At 33.8% G+C, this 20,128-nt stretch overlaps 2 protein-coding genes across 4 annotated transcripts; both read right to left on the bottom strand.

Annotated features, from left to right (window-relative positions):
- Positions 1 to 14,126: 14,126 nt before the first annotated feature.
- On the bottom strand, positions 14,127 to 18,300 carry LOC147410128 (L10-interacting MYB domain-containing protein-like). Of its 3 annotated transcripts, XR_015175647.1 has the most exons (4): positions 17,238 to 18,300; positions 15,365 to 17,151; positions 14,565 to 15,288; positions 14,127 to 14,480 (listed from the first exon to the last, which is right to left on the bottom strand). XR_015175647.1 is itself a non-coding variant. In XM_086432359.1 (2 exons), the coding sequence occupies exons 1-2, from the start codon at positions 17,559 to 17,561 to the stop codon at positions 16,516 to 16,518; spliced, it is 960 nt and encodes a 319-aa protein (XP_086288485.1). In that variant the 5' UTR covers positions 17,562 to 18,300; the 3' UTR covers positions 14,127 to 16,515. The 3 variants fall into 3 exon arrangements, 1 of the variants encoding a protein (XP_086288485.1); XR_015175646.1 differs by having other exon boundaries at positions 14,565 to 17,151; XM_086432359.1 differs by having other exon boundaries at positions 14,127 to 17,151.
- On the bottom strand, positions 14,828 to 16,219 carry LOC147410129 (uncharacterized). The gene is made up of 3 exons (XM_086432062.1): positions 15,803 to 16,219; positions 15,365 to 15,593; positions 14,828 to 15,288 (listed from the first exon to the last, which is right to left on the bottom strand). Exons 1-3 carry the CDS (start codon positions 16,217 to 16,219, stop codon positions 14,828 to 14,830), a joined length of 1,107 nt encoding a protein of 368 aa, XP_086288188.1.
- Positions 18,301 to 20,128: the final 1,828 nt, after the last annotated feature.

The raw sequence follows: 20,128 nt of genomic DNA, 5'->3' as shown, positions 1-20,128 counted from the left end.
TTGGATTAAAGATGAAGGGTCTTTTGGAAGTGAAGGATATTTTGATAAAGAGGAAAGGTATTTGGTAATTTCCTTTTATTTTTAAGGTTATTTTAATTGAAAATTTGATTAAAGATGAAAAGTATTTTAATAATTTTCTTTTATTTTTTAAGGTTAAGTTTGACTGGTAATTTGATTAAAGATGAAGGATATTTTGGTAAAGGTGAAGGGTATTTTGGAAGATGAAGGGTATTTAGTAATTTCCTTTTTTTTAAGGTTAGGTTTGATTGGAAATTTGATTAAATATGAAAGGTATTTTGATAAAGATGAAGGGTATTTTGATAAAAATGAAGGATATTTTAGAAGATGAAGTGTATTTTGGTAAAGATGAAAGATATTTTGGTTATTTTCTTTTATCTTTTAAGGTTAAGTTTCGTTGAAAATTTGATTAAAGATGAAGGGTATTTTGATAAAAATGAAGAGTATTTTGGTAAAGATGAAGGGTATTTTGATAATCTCGCTTCATTTTTAAGGTTAAATTTGATTGGAAATTTAATTGAAGATGAAAGGCATTTTGAAAAGTACACTTGAGCCGTTCTACGTTTTTGACTTCTCACAAAAACCATTTGAAGAAGCCCCTCTTGAATGACTTTTGTTAAGAGTTACTTTTGGATTTTAATTGAAATTTGTGGGAGCCAAAAAAATCCAAATGAACATCATTTATCTGGTTTTTTTTAGCTTAAAAGCAAAAAAAAAAAAAAAAAACTAATTTTTGAAGCTTAAACGAACATGACCTAAAATACTAAGAAAAAGTTTAGATCGGTCTGATCCACCATTACAAGTTCTGACAATATTTTAATTGTTCTCTATTTATCTCGATCCTTTAAATAAAACTAATGTTTGTGGATCGAAAAATTAATCAGTTGAGTCACAAAGGGGTTCCAAAATATATTATCAATTATTAAGTTGAAATTATAAAATAAATATTAATTGTTCTTTGTAAAACATGATTTACCTTGAACTAATCAAAATATAAACCATTAATATGGTAGAACAATTAATATTTCATTCTATAATTTGTTTAATAATTTTCACAATAAAACAAGAAAGCATATATATGTGAACAGTAAAAAATGTTACCAGAAACTTGCTTAGGCTTCCTTGACCAACCTAACATAGAGTTTAGCTGATAGTCATTGTAAGAACAGTAAATAAAAGAAACATAGAAGAAAGGGAGTAGAGATGAGAAAACAAAAAATATTCTTTATTGCTTTTGATTGTGAACCCAATAGAGTCTCTTCAATTACAACTTCTTTAAACAAAAGCTAAAAGAAAAACAAAAGATAAAGTTCCTAAAATTCTAGATATTTTCAACTTCAGTTTGGTCTCCTATTTATAGAGACCAGATTAGAGTTTCTAGGGTCGGGCTCCTTTTGTGAACACAACCACAAGACTTCTACACAAATTTCATGGTTTGACCCACCAACATGATTGCATCGCCCATGTTGACCAAGGCCCTACAGTCCAAATGGGCCCAATTGACTTGGGTCTTGGTCAGTTGACTTCTTCCGGATTCCTGATTCGTAGTGGTTTTTTCAAATTTTTTGAATTATTTCCGGAGTTTTATGACATTTTCTTGTTGCACGAAAATAACAGTAATTAATTTTCAAAATATATCATTTTGTGAAAAATAATAATTATAATGGACTAACAATGTCTTATGTCTAATAAGAGAATTTAGTGTATAATTTATCCGTAAAGTTCATGCAATAAGGGCTCTAGAAATCACTTTCTAGACCCTGATAAAAAATCCTTGTGAGATTCTCAAGTCTAACGATCATATCTCACGTGTTACAAGATCAATGTTCCAACAGTGGTATCTGGATATAGTAGATAAGGGTGAAGTGGAAGTCAACTATATTCACTCCAAAGAAATGGTAGCTGACTGTATGACCAAAGGGTTTCATCTAGAAGAGTTTAAATAACATGTAATGACAAGGGGATTAAAAAATACGCATTATTGTGTTACATAAAGAAAATGACATATAATTAAAAAGACTTTAGGGATGCCTGAAGTGAATGATAAAATATCATTCTATATGAAATGGGATACGTTAATTGGTTAGAGAAAAGATAGAGGATGTTACTCGTTGATACACTACTAGCTAGATGTGGAAAGGGTTACGGAGACCAAAAGGTTGAGAGTGGAGTCGTCACGTGGCAATGTGGAATGGCAAGTGTAGACACCCAAATTTGATTTGGCCCTTAACACAAAATGCCCCAAAAATCATAAAAATTGGAATGGGCCCCTAGGCCCAAACCTTTAAAAATCCAATGTATTTTGTCATTCTCTTTCAATACCCTTACGTGACCCATGGACCCAAACTCCTCACCACCCTTCTACACTACTTAACATAGCCCAACCTAAATCCATCCCTATTCAACTCATCACCTAAGCCCATTCAATCAACCATATCCATTACTATACCCAAGCCCAACCTATATCCTAAGCCCAATCATTCCTCAACCCAATACTATACCTACCCAATCTATTACCCAGGCCCAACATCACGACCAATCACCCAAGATCATAAAGGTGGGACATATGTTACCACCCCAACTCACCTCCTTCATCAATTATCAACTCCCATCACCTTCTCTCTAAAAACATCATCTGCCTATACATCAATCCATCACCCTACTCTAACATACCCTTATCATTCCCTACAAACCCATTTTCACAAGCCAAACCCACACCCTTCTTCTCAAATAAAATACTTATTATTTCTAATCAACTCATCTAACATTCTAAACCCACACCTCTTTTGACATATGTCACCACCTCCTCCACCCTCCTAAAAATCTAATCTATTATCGTCTTACACAATCCATTTTTTTAATTAAAATCCACTCCCCTAATCTCACCAAATACTCAATCAATTAACCACCATCTTATACCCCCATTCTCTCAATCAAACACCACTCATTTCATTTCACCTAACACTCAATCCAAATGGATTGAAAGATTTAACCTATTTGGATTACAAATAACCCATTTAACCCCCCTTACACAAATGCCCTTTTATCTCTTTCAATTCACACACACCCCCTCTCACAAACCACAAATCATTTTATTCATTTTCATCAATTCACCCAATTATACCCCTAAAAATTATCTTCCAAATCTTATAAAACCCCTCATCCTCAACACAATTCTCACATAATGCTTAACCCCCCAAAAGACTAAAAACCACTATTTCTCAAATGCTCATACTCATCCCTTTATTTTCAACTCAAAAATCACAACTCACTCTCTAGTTAGGCACCATTTTTTTCAATCTTTTATCTTCCATCCAAGATAAGTCAAGAAAGAATCATCTTTTGAAAGTCTAAGAAAGTCAACTCAAGAACAAGGTGGGTTTTGGATAAAGATCACCTCCCTTCTCTCCTCTCCACTTCCCTCTTCTACTTCAACTTCTCCTTCCTTCTCTACACCTATGCATACACCACAAATGAATCGAGTCATCGAAGGGCCCTTTTTTCAATAAGGGTGCCCTTAATGGTTTGAACTAACATCAAAGTCCTTCATACTTGAGGGCATATATCAAATATTTTTTATTCTTTTCATTTTATTTTTATGTTCAAAAAATGACTGAATCTGAGGTTACCACCAATGGTGGAGGGAGTAGAGTGCCTAACACCTTTCTTACTCCCTAATATAGATCCCCTTACCTAGAATCAAAAGTTGGACCGATAGGCCTTATCCGTACAAGAGTCACTAAATACAAACATAACACGCTTTTCAAAAAATATAATCCGAGTGATCATTCACACCCTTTTACCAAAAAAAAATGATGACGACTCCAAAATCCCAAAAGTGGGAAAGATATTAAAAAATGAATAATCTCGTGTCCACAGCAAGGAGGAGTGCAATTAGTCTTATATTGGATAGGAGAACGTTCGGATCTTGGTCTATAGAAACAAACCAGGCCCTACATAGTACAACATATTTTAAAATCGTGTGGGCTTCGATCCAAATAGATAATATTATACTATTGTGGGCTTGGGATTTTACAAATGGTATCAGATCTGAGGATGACTCTTCCTATTTTGTGGGAGAAATTATCACGGCTTAGTCGATGCACCATTGGTTAAACGTAGAAAGGGCTACGAAGACCAAATGGTCGAAAGTGGAGCCATCACAAGACAATGTGGAATGGTAGGGAGGAATACAATTAGTCCCACATCGGATAAAAGAGCATTCAGATCCTAGTCTATAGAACAAATCAGACCCTCCCTACATAGTACAACACATTTTAAAATCGTGCGGGCTTCGACCCAAAGTAGACAATATTGTACTATTGTGAGCTTGGGACATTACAAAGGCACAAGCAAGGATGTCAAAAAATGTTGTAGTGTTCAAAAGAAATGTAAAGATCCATTTCTAAAAAGATATTGTGATAAGTTACTGGACATTTTCTAAGACGCTTGTTGCATTATAAAATCATCAATAAAGTATATAAAAGAAAATAACTTCTAAGAGACTGAGAGAAGAAGTATTTGATTTAAAACTCGACGTAAGTCTATACATCGTAATGATGTATTTTAATGAAGTCGTCGTAGTATTTAAGGTATGGATATTAAAATCCTTGAATGTGGGAATACGATGTCGTTTACTTGAAATAAAGTAAAATGAAGAGATCTTTAGTATGATATAAGGGTCTATCATATGAAACAAGATGCGGTCAGAAAGGAACAAAATAACGTGTTCTATGTAGAATATACTGTTAAGTGGAAAAATAAGAAAAGTAAGTAAGATGCGCTAGATAAAATTCCATGAAAGTTATTTTCAAAAGATTCTAGAATTAAGTACCATTTCAAGAAAATGTGTCTTTTATTTTAAAAGTTGTCTTATTTTAAACACCATTTAAGCAAAAGGATATGTTTGTTCACAGGAAAATTATCTTCTTCCAAGAGTTGTGATTCTTAATTGTCTTTAAAATTAGGAGGTTACAAATAAATTTGACATCTCCCTATCTTTCTCATTCTTTTTCTTTTTATATTTTTAATTTTATATTTTCATGTAAAGTTCTGAAGAAAGTCTTCATAAGTGTTGTCTGCAAAATTTGGTGATTTTGTTATATCTTGCAAGTGAATTGCTTGGATCCTATTAACAAACTTGATTGAGTGGGGGCAACTAACACCTTAAAGATAGTGTCAAAGATGAGTTTCAAAATAAAAAAAATCCTCATTTATACTTTTTTCATAACAATTTTAAGGTGTTAATCGTAATGGAATCAGGATCTGATGTGACAACTTTAAAAGTGATAAATCAATTAATCAAGAGTTCATAAAATTGGACAAATTCGACGGAATCAATTTTACCCGTTGGCAAGACAAAATGTTTTCGCACTTATTGCCTTAAAGATTTCATATCTGCTTTACCCAAATCTAGCATCACTACCCAAACCAAAACCTAATGATATTGACCAGATTAAAGTAGAACGAAAGAAACACGAAGAAAATGAAGTTGTTTGTAAAGGACACATTCTAAATATATTATTTGACCAATTGTAGAATTTTTCAATTCAATTAAATCACCAAATAAGATATGGAGGGCGTTATAATTCAAATACAATACTGAAAAATAAAGCGCAAATAAGTTTTTAATTATGAAGTATTTCAAATTTTCTATGGTAGAAAATATTTCTATAATGGACCAAGTCCATAATTTACAAGTTTTAGTGAATAAGCTTCGAGATCTTAAGGTTGAAATTTCTGAACCAGTGCAAGTGGGGGGTTATGATTGCCAAACTTCCCCCTAGTTGGAATGATTATAGAAAGAAACTTCTACATACTATAATAGATTTCACTATAAAGAAAATTAAAAAACATTTACGAATTGAAGATGAAACTCGAATTCGTGATAAGAAATTAGTTTTCTAGTTTGACACTAAAGTAAACTTTGTTAGTGAAAATAAAAAGAATCTTGTAGGAAATAAGAGCAAACAAAGTAATTCCAACTCTTGCAATTCCTACAATTATAACAATAATTGCTATAAAAAAATTATTTTTGAGTGATGCACTAAGAAACGAAAAAATTGCTTTTTTAATGTTGTTCGTGATGAGGAGAGGATTCCAAGAAAAAAAAATCAGAAAAAAATTAAAAAAAAAAAAATTATGTGGTGTGCCATTAGCAGAAAACACGTTTTGTTGTTTGTATCTTCTTCTCCATCTGTTCGAAAATGAAAAAAACAGCAAACAGAAGACGCTTTTTTTTTCTCTCTTTCCTTCGTCTCTCTCTCTTCGTCTTGCTTGCAAGGAATCCAACAAAGAATCACATGTATCCGGTTGGGAATTATCGAAGAGAGACCGACCCAATTTGGAATTTTGGAGAGGGGAATAATGGGTTTGTTCATAATAAATTCAAGTGATGTGGCTGTTGGTTTTCTGGGCAGAACAAAAAAAAAACCCTCTTTTCATTCTCTGATTTCTTTCAAACAGAAGAGACATCAAAGAAAATAGTTTTTTATAAATAAAAAAAATTCTCTGCGTATTCGATTTGGATCTATAGTTCAAAATCTAGGAACAACAGAGTAGAAAGCTATGAGCCTGATGGGTGGATCGTTTGAAAAGATGACTTTGATCAACGATTCAATTTCAATTGATATATAATTAAATCGATCGGATTGGATGATTACAGACTGATTTGAGTTGGGCGATGGTTTCTTCATTACTATCTCCTTTCTATCTTTTCAATTTGCCTTGAATCTTCAGAATCCCTCCCAATCGAAACTCCGAACCAATAATCTTGATTTCAGACCCAGTTTTCGCTCAAATGTTAGGGAAATTCTTGAACTTGAACCAGATTTGGGTGTAGCAGCAAACCCGATCGAACCGGTCGTAATATAGCTCTCATTCTCAACCACATTAGCAGTCGAGCTAGATAGGACGTCGTTAAATTCATTTTCTTATAATGGCAGTGGAATGGAAAAGCTTATGAGAGTATCGTTAATGGCGTTCAACTTCCAGCCCAAATCGATCTACGTTTCTCTCTCTTAAATTAACGTTTCTGTATCAGAAAATAAGAGAGGAAAAGAAAATAATTTTGTATTATTTGAGAGTGGCTACGGCCACACCAATTTTTACCAACGTTGTATCGGGTTTTTTGGGTTTTGTTAAAAACAAGAAAAGAAAAGGGGTTGACAGCAACATATCAATGTTTTTATATAAAAAAAGGAGAGTACTATCTGCTTGAGTTTTAAATTACAAAAACTTTTCTACTCTATCAATTATATTAACAAACCATGGCTGAGGCTCACATTTGACTTACTTTTTATTAAGTTTGTAACTCAACAAACTGTTGAGGTGGGAACATGACCCACACCAAAGTGAGTTTTACTATGCAAATTGCAACTTTTGAAAAAAAAATGTATCTTTTTATCAACTTTGTTGCACATCAAACTTATATTGGGGCCCATTTTTTTTTTTTTTATAAAAAAATAAAATTCAAATTTGTAATCCCATTCTTGAGATTAAATATTTGTTCAATCCGGTGTAACAATGTGAGTCCCACTCATTGGTTAGTTAATGACTTTCAAAAGGGAAGGATATCTCACCGATTCAGTAAGATTTCAAATCTTGCTAAAGGTCTTTGACCTCCCCACGTGGCAACAACATTCTAAAAAAAAATAAAAGAGAGGTCTTGTTACGTTGGTTGGTAAAATAAAAATCAATTAGAAATTTTTTTTTTTTCAAAATACTCCTCATCAACAACTATCATCCTATTTTTCGATTCAAGATTCATTGAAATTTCGAATTATTTTGGGTCACACAAAACAACCCTTGATTGAACCATAAAAAAAGAAATCCATTTGATTTGGATAAAAATATAAAAGGAAATTTTTGTGCTTGTTTCAATATTGGATTGGATTTGATTAGTTATTCCATGCTATATTCGTTGATTGGTTTGCCATAATCATAGATGATATATATTCTTGATGTGCTTACTTTGATCTATATTATGAATTTTGAATGATTCGATTAAAATTTCATGTGGTATAAATGTATGATGATTAAGCCCATGGGCTTATTTGTTTGGAAAAGGCCCCGAGCACACTCCACCCTATTTTGCACACACCACATGCACGTTTATTGTTTTGCACACTTACACGTCCCATATAGCCAACGTGGCACTAGTGCGTGGCCCGATCTCTTCGGAGATGTGAGGTCATTCATGAAAACCACAACTCCAGTCACGTACCTTAGGGTGTATCAAACTGGGACATCAGTACCGTCTGATCAGGTGACTCTGAAAGGTATATTGATGCACCCAGGCTGGAGCGACCTGAGCTTTTGACATATTGTGAGCCATACAGTCACATGTCCTGATTACCAACGTAGTACTAGTACGTGGTCGGTCCCCTCGTGGGATGCCAAACCATTTATGAAAGTTACAACTCTTGACTCGTACCCGTAGGTATATAAAAGATAATCCAAGTATATCAATTGCACTTTTTAGTTAAAATCAGTGCCTAAGAGAAATCCTGCCCCGCTGTACCCTACTGTACGAGGGGGATAGACTATGTCTATTCTAGACGAGAGGTATTTAAGTGGGCCCTTGCTCAGTATTGTGCGCCACCTCTTAATTGGGGATCAAACTGACTATTTTTGACTTCAGAGAAGTGAGTTGAGGTTTTAGATTATCACCTATACGGTATATCAAACCAAATCACCACGTATCGAGAGGTATATATGTGTGCTTGGGCAAGGGTGGTTAGATAAAAATGCATTGCACGTAGTAAGCTTAGATTTTAGAAACCTTCCTTGTAGGTCACGACTCGAACTTGTTGTGGGTGTTCCTGGGTTGTTCATTGAATGAGACATTGTGAATGATAAATGTATGTGAATGATGAAATCAGAATGCATGTGAATGATGAGATGAATGTATATGAATGATGAGATCAGGAATGTGCGGGTTTGTCATCAAGGATAAATTTTTACTGATTTGAAATTACAGTATCACTAGATACACCAACCCAATAAAAAATCCATTTTAAACTTGATCCAGTCCATTTCGATCCAACGATCATTATGGACTGAGCCATTTGAATCAAAATGAAATTCAAACTTTTTTCTAATTTGATTTTTTAACCTATTTTAAAAGAAGAAAAATATTTTCCAGAAGAGAAATGCTTTCCAAAAGTAAAATATTTTTCAGAAGAATAAGATTTTTCAAAAGGAAATGCTTTCCAAAAAAAAAAGCTTTCTAAAAGAAAATGTTTTCCAAAAAACAAAGAAAATGAAGAAAAATATTTTTCAAAGAAAAAAATGATTTACAAAAGATCTATTTTTACATGAAAAATTATTGAAAAATGTTTGTGAAAATTATTACTCAATAAAAATATTATTTTTCAATAATTTTCAAGAGTATAGTAAAATTATTTTCCTTTTATGGATGAATTGTTTAATGGATTGATGTACATGATTCGATAAAATCTAAAGGTTCATTTAAAATATTATCAAGGGGGTAACACTGGAATTGATCAGATTCACACTTGATGGAGTCTCAAGGTTATCATTGTACCTAAGCTCAATCGTTCATCGTTTTGTTAGGGTTACTAGTTCGGTCAGTTAGAACGAATGTCAATGGCAAATCAATCATCCGAAATCCTTTAGAATATCTCAACATTTCCCAGTTTTTCTTTGAAGATCACAGTGCCTCCGTCATGCCAGTTGTAAGTAATGTCTCAGTCCTCAGTCTTAATCAAGCCCCGTTGTAGATAGTCTTGAGTTTTCATGAGTCATTTGGGTTAGCTCGAGTCCTTTTTTTTTCCAGCAATATCATGTTTTCTTTAGATCGAGTCTACTCTTTTCCTGTTGAGTCGAGTTAGTTTATCGAGTCTATAGAGGTGTTTGTCACCCAATCTGAAATTGATCGGACAAAGGAAATTTTTGAATACCTTGAGCGCATTAACGAATTAACTAATAATCTAGCTTCAAGGATAAGAAGATAAAAGTCGGGCTCGGAACAGAAAATAATTTCTTAAGAGATTGAAATAGAAACCATCCTATTCCTAGAGGAACACAAGGGGATAATGAATTTTCTCAGAAATTTCAAAAGATTTGTTCGTGTGGGCCTATGAGGATATGTTAAGTGCAAGCTTGGGTATTGTCTGACACAGGATAGATACTGGCTTGAGAAAATGAGATCAAGGAAGATATTACAAAATGTATCAATGCTAGACTTCTCAACATGGTAGAGTTCCCAGAATAGATTACCATTCTCAGATTAATGAAATAGTTGAAGCGGTATTGATCTCTAATAATGGGTCGTACATCAAAACTTAGGTTATCACTCTATGTTCAAAGTTCGAGATTCGACATCACATTATCTCTCTACCGTCCTCAGATTAATGGAAAGGTTGAAGCAGCCAATAAAATATCTCAAAACAATCATCAAGAAAGTGTGTCAATCACACCAGGATTAGTTAGAGAAGTTACCATTCACACTAGGGGCACATCATACTTCAATACAATCTTCCACTGGAGCTATTCCCTACTTTCTAGTGTATGATATGGAAGCAATCTTACCAGTTGAAATGTAAATCTCGTATTTCAAGGCCTTCAAGGAAAGTCAATTGTCAGAAGTAGATTGGGTTCGTCAACGGTATGAAGAATTAAGTTTGATCGAATAAAAATGACTAAGAGCTTTGTATCACATGCAAGCTTATCAAAAAAGAGTTGTCCGTGCGTTTGACAAAAAGATTAAGGCCCGTCACTTACAAGTCGGGGATTTAGTACTCAAAGAGAATCGAGCACCTATCTTTGATCCTAAAGGGAAGTTCAAACCAAATTGGGGGGTCTGTTCATTGTCAAAGAAATATTACCCGAAAAAACTGTCAGACTTCAAGATCATGATGGAATCGAATTACTAGAACCAACCAACCTTGACCAGATCAAACGGTACTATATTTAAGGAGGTCATCTTTGACCGAATCAATTTTCCTGCTACCCAGTTCAATATCTCATTTCTTAGCCCTTTGCAGTCTTAAAAAAAAATGATGCATTTTTCTTTCTCAGCCCGTTTACCTAACCTAGGGGAGGAAAAAATTCGAACTATGTCTTGGTCTGATCCCAAAATTCTGGGGTACGTAGGCAACCTGAGAAGTTACTTCAGGCCCAACCATATCAAAATAAAAAATAGATTCCCCGACAAAGAAAAAATCTAAAAAGAAAAAAAAGAAAAATAAATATCATCAAAAATGGGGAAGAAAATTCAAAGAAAAAGAAAACAATTTAAAAGGAAATGCCACATAAGGGGCATTTGGGTTTTTGAGCCTCAAAATTCCTTTCTTGTTATGCCCAGTCCTAAGCCTACCCATAAAAGTCCTCCTAAATACTATGCGAAAAATTCAAGGAAGATAGCAAAGCATGATCAGACAACAACTCCAGAAGTTCAAAATGGAAGAAAAAGAAAAATGAAGCCTGCTAGGTTGAAAACCCAAAAGGGCAACTTAGGTAAAAATTAAGGCAAGTTCGCAAGGTTGAAAATCTGAAAGGACGACCTTGGCAACAATCAGAGCAAAGAAAATAGAAAAAATTGTAAGCTTGCTAGATCGAAAACCTAAAAAGGTGATCTAGGCAAAAGGCAGAGCATGCTCGCTAGCTTGAAAATCTGAAAAGGCAATCTAGACAAAATTTAGAGCAACCAAAAAATAAAAGAAAATATCCGTTGAGTTGAGAAGTTGAAAAGGCGGTCCAAACCAAAATCTCAAAAGTCCGAATGATCAAGTTTCAATACCCAGTTTGAACCAAATATATGCTCAGTTGATACAAGTATCCCATTTATGATTGATCTTAAGAATTTCATATCTCTAAGCGAACCGATAGGGAGAAAAAAAAAATTCTATGATGAATTTCAAAAAGAAATATTTTGTTCAAATTTCTTTGAGCCTGACTCAAAATCTTCAATATAAAAAGTCAAAATTAAAAGTTAAACCTTTATTGCGCTTGCGGTAATCAAAGATTTCAAACTTTCATAATAATGACACTTTCTTTTTCTAAAGAGTACAGTTTTCTCCCTTACACCAGGGGCATTGGTTTTCAAATTATGTTCAATTATCCCTAGTGCAATGTTCCCTATCAAACTAGGGGCATTTTGGTTCTGAAGCCTGGTCAATTTCAACCCCAAAGGATAAGATTAACTTTGAATTAAATGTTACCTTCTTGATAGTAATTTTAAAAACTCTTAAGATTCAAAAAGAGTTAAAATGTTTATCGGACCTTCATAAAATTCAATTTTTTTATTTAAAAAAAAATCAAATGCGGTGTAAATCCCTCATTTATTCCTAAAAAATTAGTTCATTACTCTTTCACCCTGGGCAAGTAGAGTAGGACTCCAAAAAAATTAGTTCATTACTTTTTCACTCAAAGTAGGTAAAGTAGAACTTCCCAAAAAAATTAGTTCATTACTCTTTCACCCTGGGCAGGTAGAGTAGGACTCCTAAAAAATTAGTTCATTACTCTTTCACTCCGAGTAGGTAGAGTAGAACTTCCCAAAAAAAAAATTAGTTCATTACTCTTTCACCCTGGGCAGGTAGAGTAGGACTCTCAAAAAGCTTAGTTCATTACTCTTTCACTCCAAGTAGGTAGAGTAGAACTTCCCAAAAAAATTAGTTCATTACTTTTTCACCCTGGGCAGGTAGAGTAGGACTCCCAAAAAATTAGTTCATTACTCTTTCACTCCGAGTAGGTAGAGTAGAACTTCCCAAAAAAATTAGTTCATTACTCTTTCACCCTGGGCAGGTAGAGTAGGACTCCCAAAAAATTAGTTCATTACTCTTTCACTCTGAGTAGGTAGAGTAGAACTTCCCAAAAAAATTAGTTCATTACTCTTTCACCCTGGGCAGGTAGAGTAGGACTCCAAGAAAAATAAGTTCATTACTCTTTCACCTTGAGCAGGTAGAGTAAAACTTCCAAAAAAAATATATATATAGTTCATTACTCTTTCACCCCGAGTATGTAGAGTAGAACTCCTAGAAAATTAGTCCATTACTTATGACCTCGAGTAGGTATAGTACGATTCTTAAAAAAAAAAAAAAATTGGTTCATTACTCTTTCACCCCGAGTAGGTAGAGTAGGACTCAAAAAAAAAAATTCATTACTTTTTCACCCAGGGTAGGTAGAGTAAGACATTCAAATTTTGCTTAGATTATGATCACTTTTACTCAATTTGTGCTCAGATTTTACTCAGATTATGCTAAGTTTTTTCCTCAATTTTTACTCAGTTTCACATAGTACACACACTCACACTTGCACTTTTAAGTCAAGGAGAATTTTCTAAAATTCAAGGATCTGACACTGTCAGTGAGAGCTTGCGCTCGAGGACCTGACAATTTTTTTTTTCGGGGAGAGTTTTACCCTCAAGGATACGAACGCCTCGACGAATTGCTAAATCAGGCTGCAAAATGAACTGTCACTAGCTTTGGCATTCAGATATCACACTATCTATCAAAATAGATTTGCTATCTAGTTTGCTTCAACTCTCTGCCAAAGAGGGGCATCTGTAGACATCTCATTTTTGCACTCGCCTGATTAGTCAACTCGTCAACCCGATTGCAACGGTTTCCAATGATAGATGTTTATTCCAATGCTTTATTTTGTTACCAGATATGTTTCAGAAATCCGGATGAGGTATCTCGAACTGAAAAAACCTTAGAAACCACACTACGCTAGGAAAATATAACCCCAAAAGCTTAGGCCCCGTTTGATTCAGCTGCCTGAATCTGCTATCAGAATCTGCTGTCAGAATCTGCTGTCAGAAGCTAAAACACTGAAAAGCTTATTTGTTACAGCTTCGTGAAAGTGCTGTGCTGTTGACCAGAATCTGGTAATTATTGTTTGATACAGCTTATAGAATCTGCTGTTTAGGGTAAAATGACCAGAATACCCTTAAGGTTGATGGAACACTCAAAATGCATAAAAAATTACCAGAATACCTTTATAAATATATAATTACACTAAATATATATAAATATAATAAAATTATAAAAAACTTTTAAAAATAATTTTATTAATTTTAAAATATTTAAAATTTTAAAAAAAAAATTATAGAAAATTTTATAATTCTACAGAAATTTCGGCAGCATCTCCTCTTAAAAATGGACATATGAAATTTTCCTGATAAACAAAATACCTGCATAATACGCAATTCAACATTCACATTACATCATATATACATAACATATCCACATCACATCATATATACATAACACATCCACATAACTTCTAATTTACATTCCGACATCATTTAACATAATAATCATAGTTAATATAATAAGTAAAATTGAAATAAATAAAAACATGAAAAATATACATCCAACAAATGCATACAAAATATATTTTTCATTCTTCTTATTTGACTCTGTTACTTTATCTTGAGGAACATTATCATTGATAATGTCAACTTCATCTGCCCACACAAAAGACCCTGCATGTCTCTATAAAGTAAAATAACACATGAATTAATATCAGTCTAACCAAATATAAATATGCACCCAATATTAATATCAATATCATATTACCTGCCAAGATGGACACCTATAAAACATCCTCCCATAATTTTCTTTTGTTTTAGCTGTGATTAATGTCATCACTCGACCACATGAACAACATGGTGGATGCGTATAATTTGCCATCAATGCTATTCATCATACACAAAGAACATAAATAAATAAGCATAGAATCTTCAAAATATAATTAAAAATATTATAATCTTTATTCCAACATCGAAGAACAGTATTTATAATTACAATACAAAGTAAAAAAAAATTAATATGAAAATGCATCAATGATTGCCAGTAAAAATGGCATCAGCTATTGAATCCCTATGCATTTTCATTGTTTGTTGACTCTGACAACCTACTGATGGGGGAACTGGATACTCTTGATCAATGATCCTGTCTTCTTCCTCTTCCATTGCCCCTTCTTCCTCGAATCGAATAAATTCTTCATCGACAATTGCATGTTTTCTGATAAAATTGTGCAATGCCATGCAGGCCACGACAATGTTTCGTTGTTTGTCCAAATTATAGGAACGCATCATCTTCAAGATAGGCCATTTTGCCTTCAAAACCCCAAAGGTTCGTTCGATCACATTCCGAAGTGAAGAATGTAAATGATTGAACATTTCTTGTCGACCATTTGCCCGTGACCTCCGATAGTCTTGTAGATGGTATCGAACACCTCGGTAAGGTGCGAGATAACCTTCCATGAGCGGATACCCAGCATCTACCAGATAGTATTTACCTATTATCCAAAAAAAATTTATATTGCCTAATCTTGAATATAAATATATATAATTGACAAACTTTTAAATACAGACCTGGTGGAGGATATGGAAAATTTAAATTGGGAGTATTCAATGTCTCAAGGAAGACCCGTGAATCATTAGCCGATCCTTCCCAACCAACCACCACATGAGTGAACAACATGTCAAACGAACATGTTGCCATTATATTTTGCGTGAGTCCCTTATGTCCTCGATATTGCATTTGGTCTGCTATTGGTACAAATGCACTAACATGTGTTCCGTCTATCGCTCCAATACAATCCTACATATTTTTTAATTATATTAATCTATAAACATTAATAAAAACAAATATATTTAAAGTGTATGTATATGAGAAATTACCTTAAAATATGGCAAAAAACGAGGATTGTTACGGATGTGCGGAGAGACTTCATTGAGGTCGGGAGGTACAATCAAGGACATTGACAAGTTCACAATCGCCAAAAGAACTATGTTGAAATACTTGCTAACCGTTTCAAGTGAATGAACAAAACGATCTGCAATTACTCTTTGTCCTTGATTATGTCCTATTATCAATAGGAACATCGCTACTTGTTCCTGAATAGTAATATATCGTTGCATCTTTAGCAGACCCCGTTCCTCAAGAATAGAACATAGATTCACAAATACATGACTTTCCATTCTAAACAATGCGTGGCACATCGTATTATCATTCAATGTTTTTCGCACAAAATCAATCCCCTTGAACGGACAATTACTATGTTCCTCCCTATCTAAGACATTCGCACAATAAAATAAAGAACCTAGGATGGCTCCTCTCGTGCCTAAATTTAAAACACTTGACTCAACAGTATTATTGGTATCATCATTTGAATCCATGGTATCAGCAGTATCAACAGTATTTGTGCTATCAACATCTGAATCCATTTGACCTGTTTATGGATCCATATTAGTTGTATATACACCCAACTTACAATACACAATAAAATGATATCCACCACATACAACAAAACTCATTATCTACAATATTAATCACAATAAACATCCAATAGTGCAAATAATATCCATTTATAGGAAAATATAATATATGTCTAACAAAAATTAACATATCCATATAACATAGTATATTACATCATATTAGTGCAAAAAGTAACCAATGTATATTACACCCTATAGGTGCATCATCAAACCGACATAAATATAAAAATAACATGAAAAAATATCTAACAATCTCTCCCAGCCAGATAATCAGTCATCTCGCTCTCCAACCACCTAAGACGAATATCTGTTGATCGTAACCCACAAAAAATCTCTCTGAATTGCTTGTTTTTCATAAACATCTTTAACGCAAAATGATAGAGATCACTGTTGGGGGTTATCTCTGTTAGCTGGTCTAAGAGGTCGATTGACTCTTGAATAGTGCCTTTCTTAACAGATGACTGATTGATAGAAGCAGATGTCTGATTGTTAACTGCATCTACGAGCTTTACCAATGATTGGCCAATTAGCATAGCAGGAGTCATCTTCTGCCTACGACCCTGAGATTGTAGAGTATCGCCACTTCTGCGTCGAACAGGATCTGTGGGTGGGGGTACAGTAGCGGTAGCATCATCCCCTAACTCATCAGCATCATCAAGAGTAAAGTCTAGAGGTGTCTGAGACTCTGGGGGCAAGGTCTCCATGACATCTTCTAGATCATCCCCAAGATTATCTGGTTGGTTTACTGATGTAGATGGCATTGTACCAGATGCAGGCGACCACATCCGGCTACCAGTAGCATATGTGCCTCCAAAGATTACATCTAATTGCTTCGCAAACATCAAAGGCTTCGATCGAAATATTGCATCTTTTGGATGATGCTTTAAAAAATAAAAATTCTAAATTATATATAAAAGAAATAAAAAAATTTAAATAAGTGAAATAAATAAGTAAAAAAAATATATACCTCTAACCACCCATCCCACCAATCCTCACTTGCATCTAATATACCCGTCTCAACATTATAAGAGACGCCAGTATTTGTGCAAATCTTATTCCAACGTCCCCAAAGTCCTTTTTGTCTATCCCACTTATTTTTCATTTGCCCTCTATCATAGTAAACGCCAGTTATCCTTTTAAACTCTTTCATCAATGTTTCATATCCGATCTTATCAAGTACTTTATGTGGTCTCCTCCCCTTTTTAACTAATTCATAGCATATCTCGACCCAAACTTCATGTTGTTTGGGTGTCCAATCTGCTTTCGCACTTTTTGAATTGTTATCTTCCATCTGTCAATGGTAATAACAACAGTAGTGCATAGAACAAAACATGTCATATTCTACTTCAATCTCATCATCAATCTTTTGTAAAATCTTTAGTTCACAAATAAAAAAAATAACGAAATAAGTAAGAGCAATAAAAATATTGTTTTCAGTCTCACGGTGATGGATCCCATATATATTTTGATTTTTGCACAATGTATAATCAAAGAGAGAAACCAGGAGGCAATGTCAGGCTATCCTATAGATAGCCGGAAGAACGCACAGTTCTCAGTCCCACGGTGAGGGATCCCTGTGTTCTCAATCTTTGACTGTACAGAGTACAGTAATTGATGTGTGTGTGTGCGTGTGTAAGATAAAGAAAAGCATTCATGATTCAAATATTCAAACTTTAAAACTCAATTAGTGGCGATTCAGTTCAAACTTAAAAAAAAAAAAACCATTACAATTTTATAACATCCAACAAACATGATTCAAATATTCAAACTTTAAAACTTGGTGAGACTGCCACTAAGGACTCTTTTGCTCAAAGCTAAAATCCAATCCTTACTCGAGCAAACCTTACATTATGAATCATGCTACCATTATGAATCCAGCCCTTATTGGAATTTTAGAAACTCTTGAAGCTAACCATTATAATGCATGAGTATTTAATTCAACCATGAATATGTAAATAATAAACACACCCACGTAATAAACCCTTAAGAAACTCAAACCCTACTAAGTGATAAATACACCCATATGAAATTTCCATTAAAATAAACACACCCATATGTAAATAATGCTACCATTAATAATAAACACACCCAAATGAAATTTCCATGTTTATAGGTTTAGAAAAATCAAACCCAATTAAATAAAATTGATAAAAAAAAAAATTCTGAAACTTGCACAAAACTATAATCAATTAGACCCTAAAATTGATACAAATAAAATTCTGAAATTTCCATGTTTAGATGGTTAGAAAAATCGAACCAAATTGATAAAAAAAAAAAATTATGAAATTTGCTTAAATAACAAAACTATAATCACGTAGACCCTAAAATTAGGACATCCATACCAATGACTACCTTGACTTGCTAAATAAGATAAAAATCCCAAAAGACTATTATCAAAAACATAACATGAATCCTACTCACATGAGATAGAACTTGACCGATAAACTTCATTATAGAATCAATTTTAGAAGACTATTAAATCCCAGAAAATAAATAACAAACAAAAAACTACTATTACTTTATAACTTTTTAAAGGAAATTCAACTTCTACAATACCAAGAACATAACCAACTACATCAATTTTTCAAAATGCAGAAGAAAAAAATTCCAAACAAAAAAATCAGAAAAAAACCCAAATAAAAACTCCCTTATTTCAACCCATAAAACTCCTATATTTCTTAGAATCTGCAATTCCGACAAATACCCATATTTATTTATAATGGCGTCTCTAAAAAATCAGAACAATATATACCTAAAAACAGATTAGTATAAATTGAAGAACATAACATATTTTCCTAAACAATGAAACAAAGAAACAGAGAGAAAACTCAACAAAAACAAGTTCATCTGAATCTCTCAAATCAAAACAACCAAAATCTAACTACAAATACCCTTAAATTGAGAAAATAAACCCAATTGCAATTTTCAAGTTTAGTGATCATCAACAAACATTCTACCGACAACAAATAAATAGAAGAAAATAAAAATAAAAAAATATAACACATAGAACATGAATAAAGTGAGAAGAAAACTACCTCTGTAGAGAGAAAAAGACAGATAAAGAGCTTGATAGAAAGGGGTCGATCACTGTTTTGACAGAGAAATTGAAAATTCCTGACTTGGAATTTCGAATCGACAGTTGGATTCTTCTTCTAGAGGGCTGTGGTATGTAAGATTCAGTTGAGATGAAGATCTGGAGAGATGTCTGAGGTCCTATCGACAAGAACAGCTTCGTGCTGTCAAGAGAGAGAGAGAAAGAGAGAGAGAGAGAGAGAGGATCAGTGGTTATTTGAGGTATTTTCGAGCAAAAGAGATGAGGAGAAGAACAGATCTGTGATCTGTCGAGTAAAAACCGAGCTACTGTGTGCAAAAAAAATTAGATCTGCTGTGTGTAGTTCTTCGACAGAGAAGGGAACGAGAAAACAAATGTATGGCTGAAGAACAGCTGCGTGCTGTCGAGAAGAAGAAAATAGCGATGGAGAACAGATGTGATCTGTTGAGAAGAAGAGATAGCGATGGAGAACAGATCTGATCTGTTGAGGTTCTGTCGCAGAGAAGGGAAGAAGAGGAGCAAATAACAGAGGGGTGTTTCGGTCTTTCAACGTGAGCGGTTTTTCGGTGTTAAATTCACCCGCAAACGCGAATGGTAAAAGCTCCTTTCAGCAGCTTTTCCTATCTGCGTTTCAGACCGTGATTTTTTAACGCGAATTTTTTAACGCGAAATTACCAAACGGTAATTTTGAGGTGAGACGCAGATTTTCGACGCAAAAGCGCAAAAAAGCGGTTTAAAAATCGAAAACAAACACCCGCTTAGAAATCATCATCTTGCAAATAAAAAGAAGCTTCACGATAAAAATC

The sequence above is a fragment of the Akebia trifoliata genome, chromosome 2, assembly GCF_017979445.1.
Source record: "Akebia trifoliata isolate Shusen 1 chromosome 2, ASM1797944v1, whole genome shotgun sequence".
Taxonomy (NCBI): Eukaryota; Viridiplantae; Streptophyta; class Magnoliopsida; order Ranunculales; family Lardizabalaceae; genus Akebia; species Akebia trifoliata.
The sequence above is the reverse complement of the archived record's forward strand: the minus strand, read 5'-3'. Positions and strand labels throughout refer to the sequence as shown.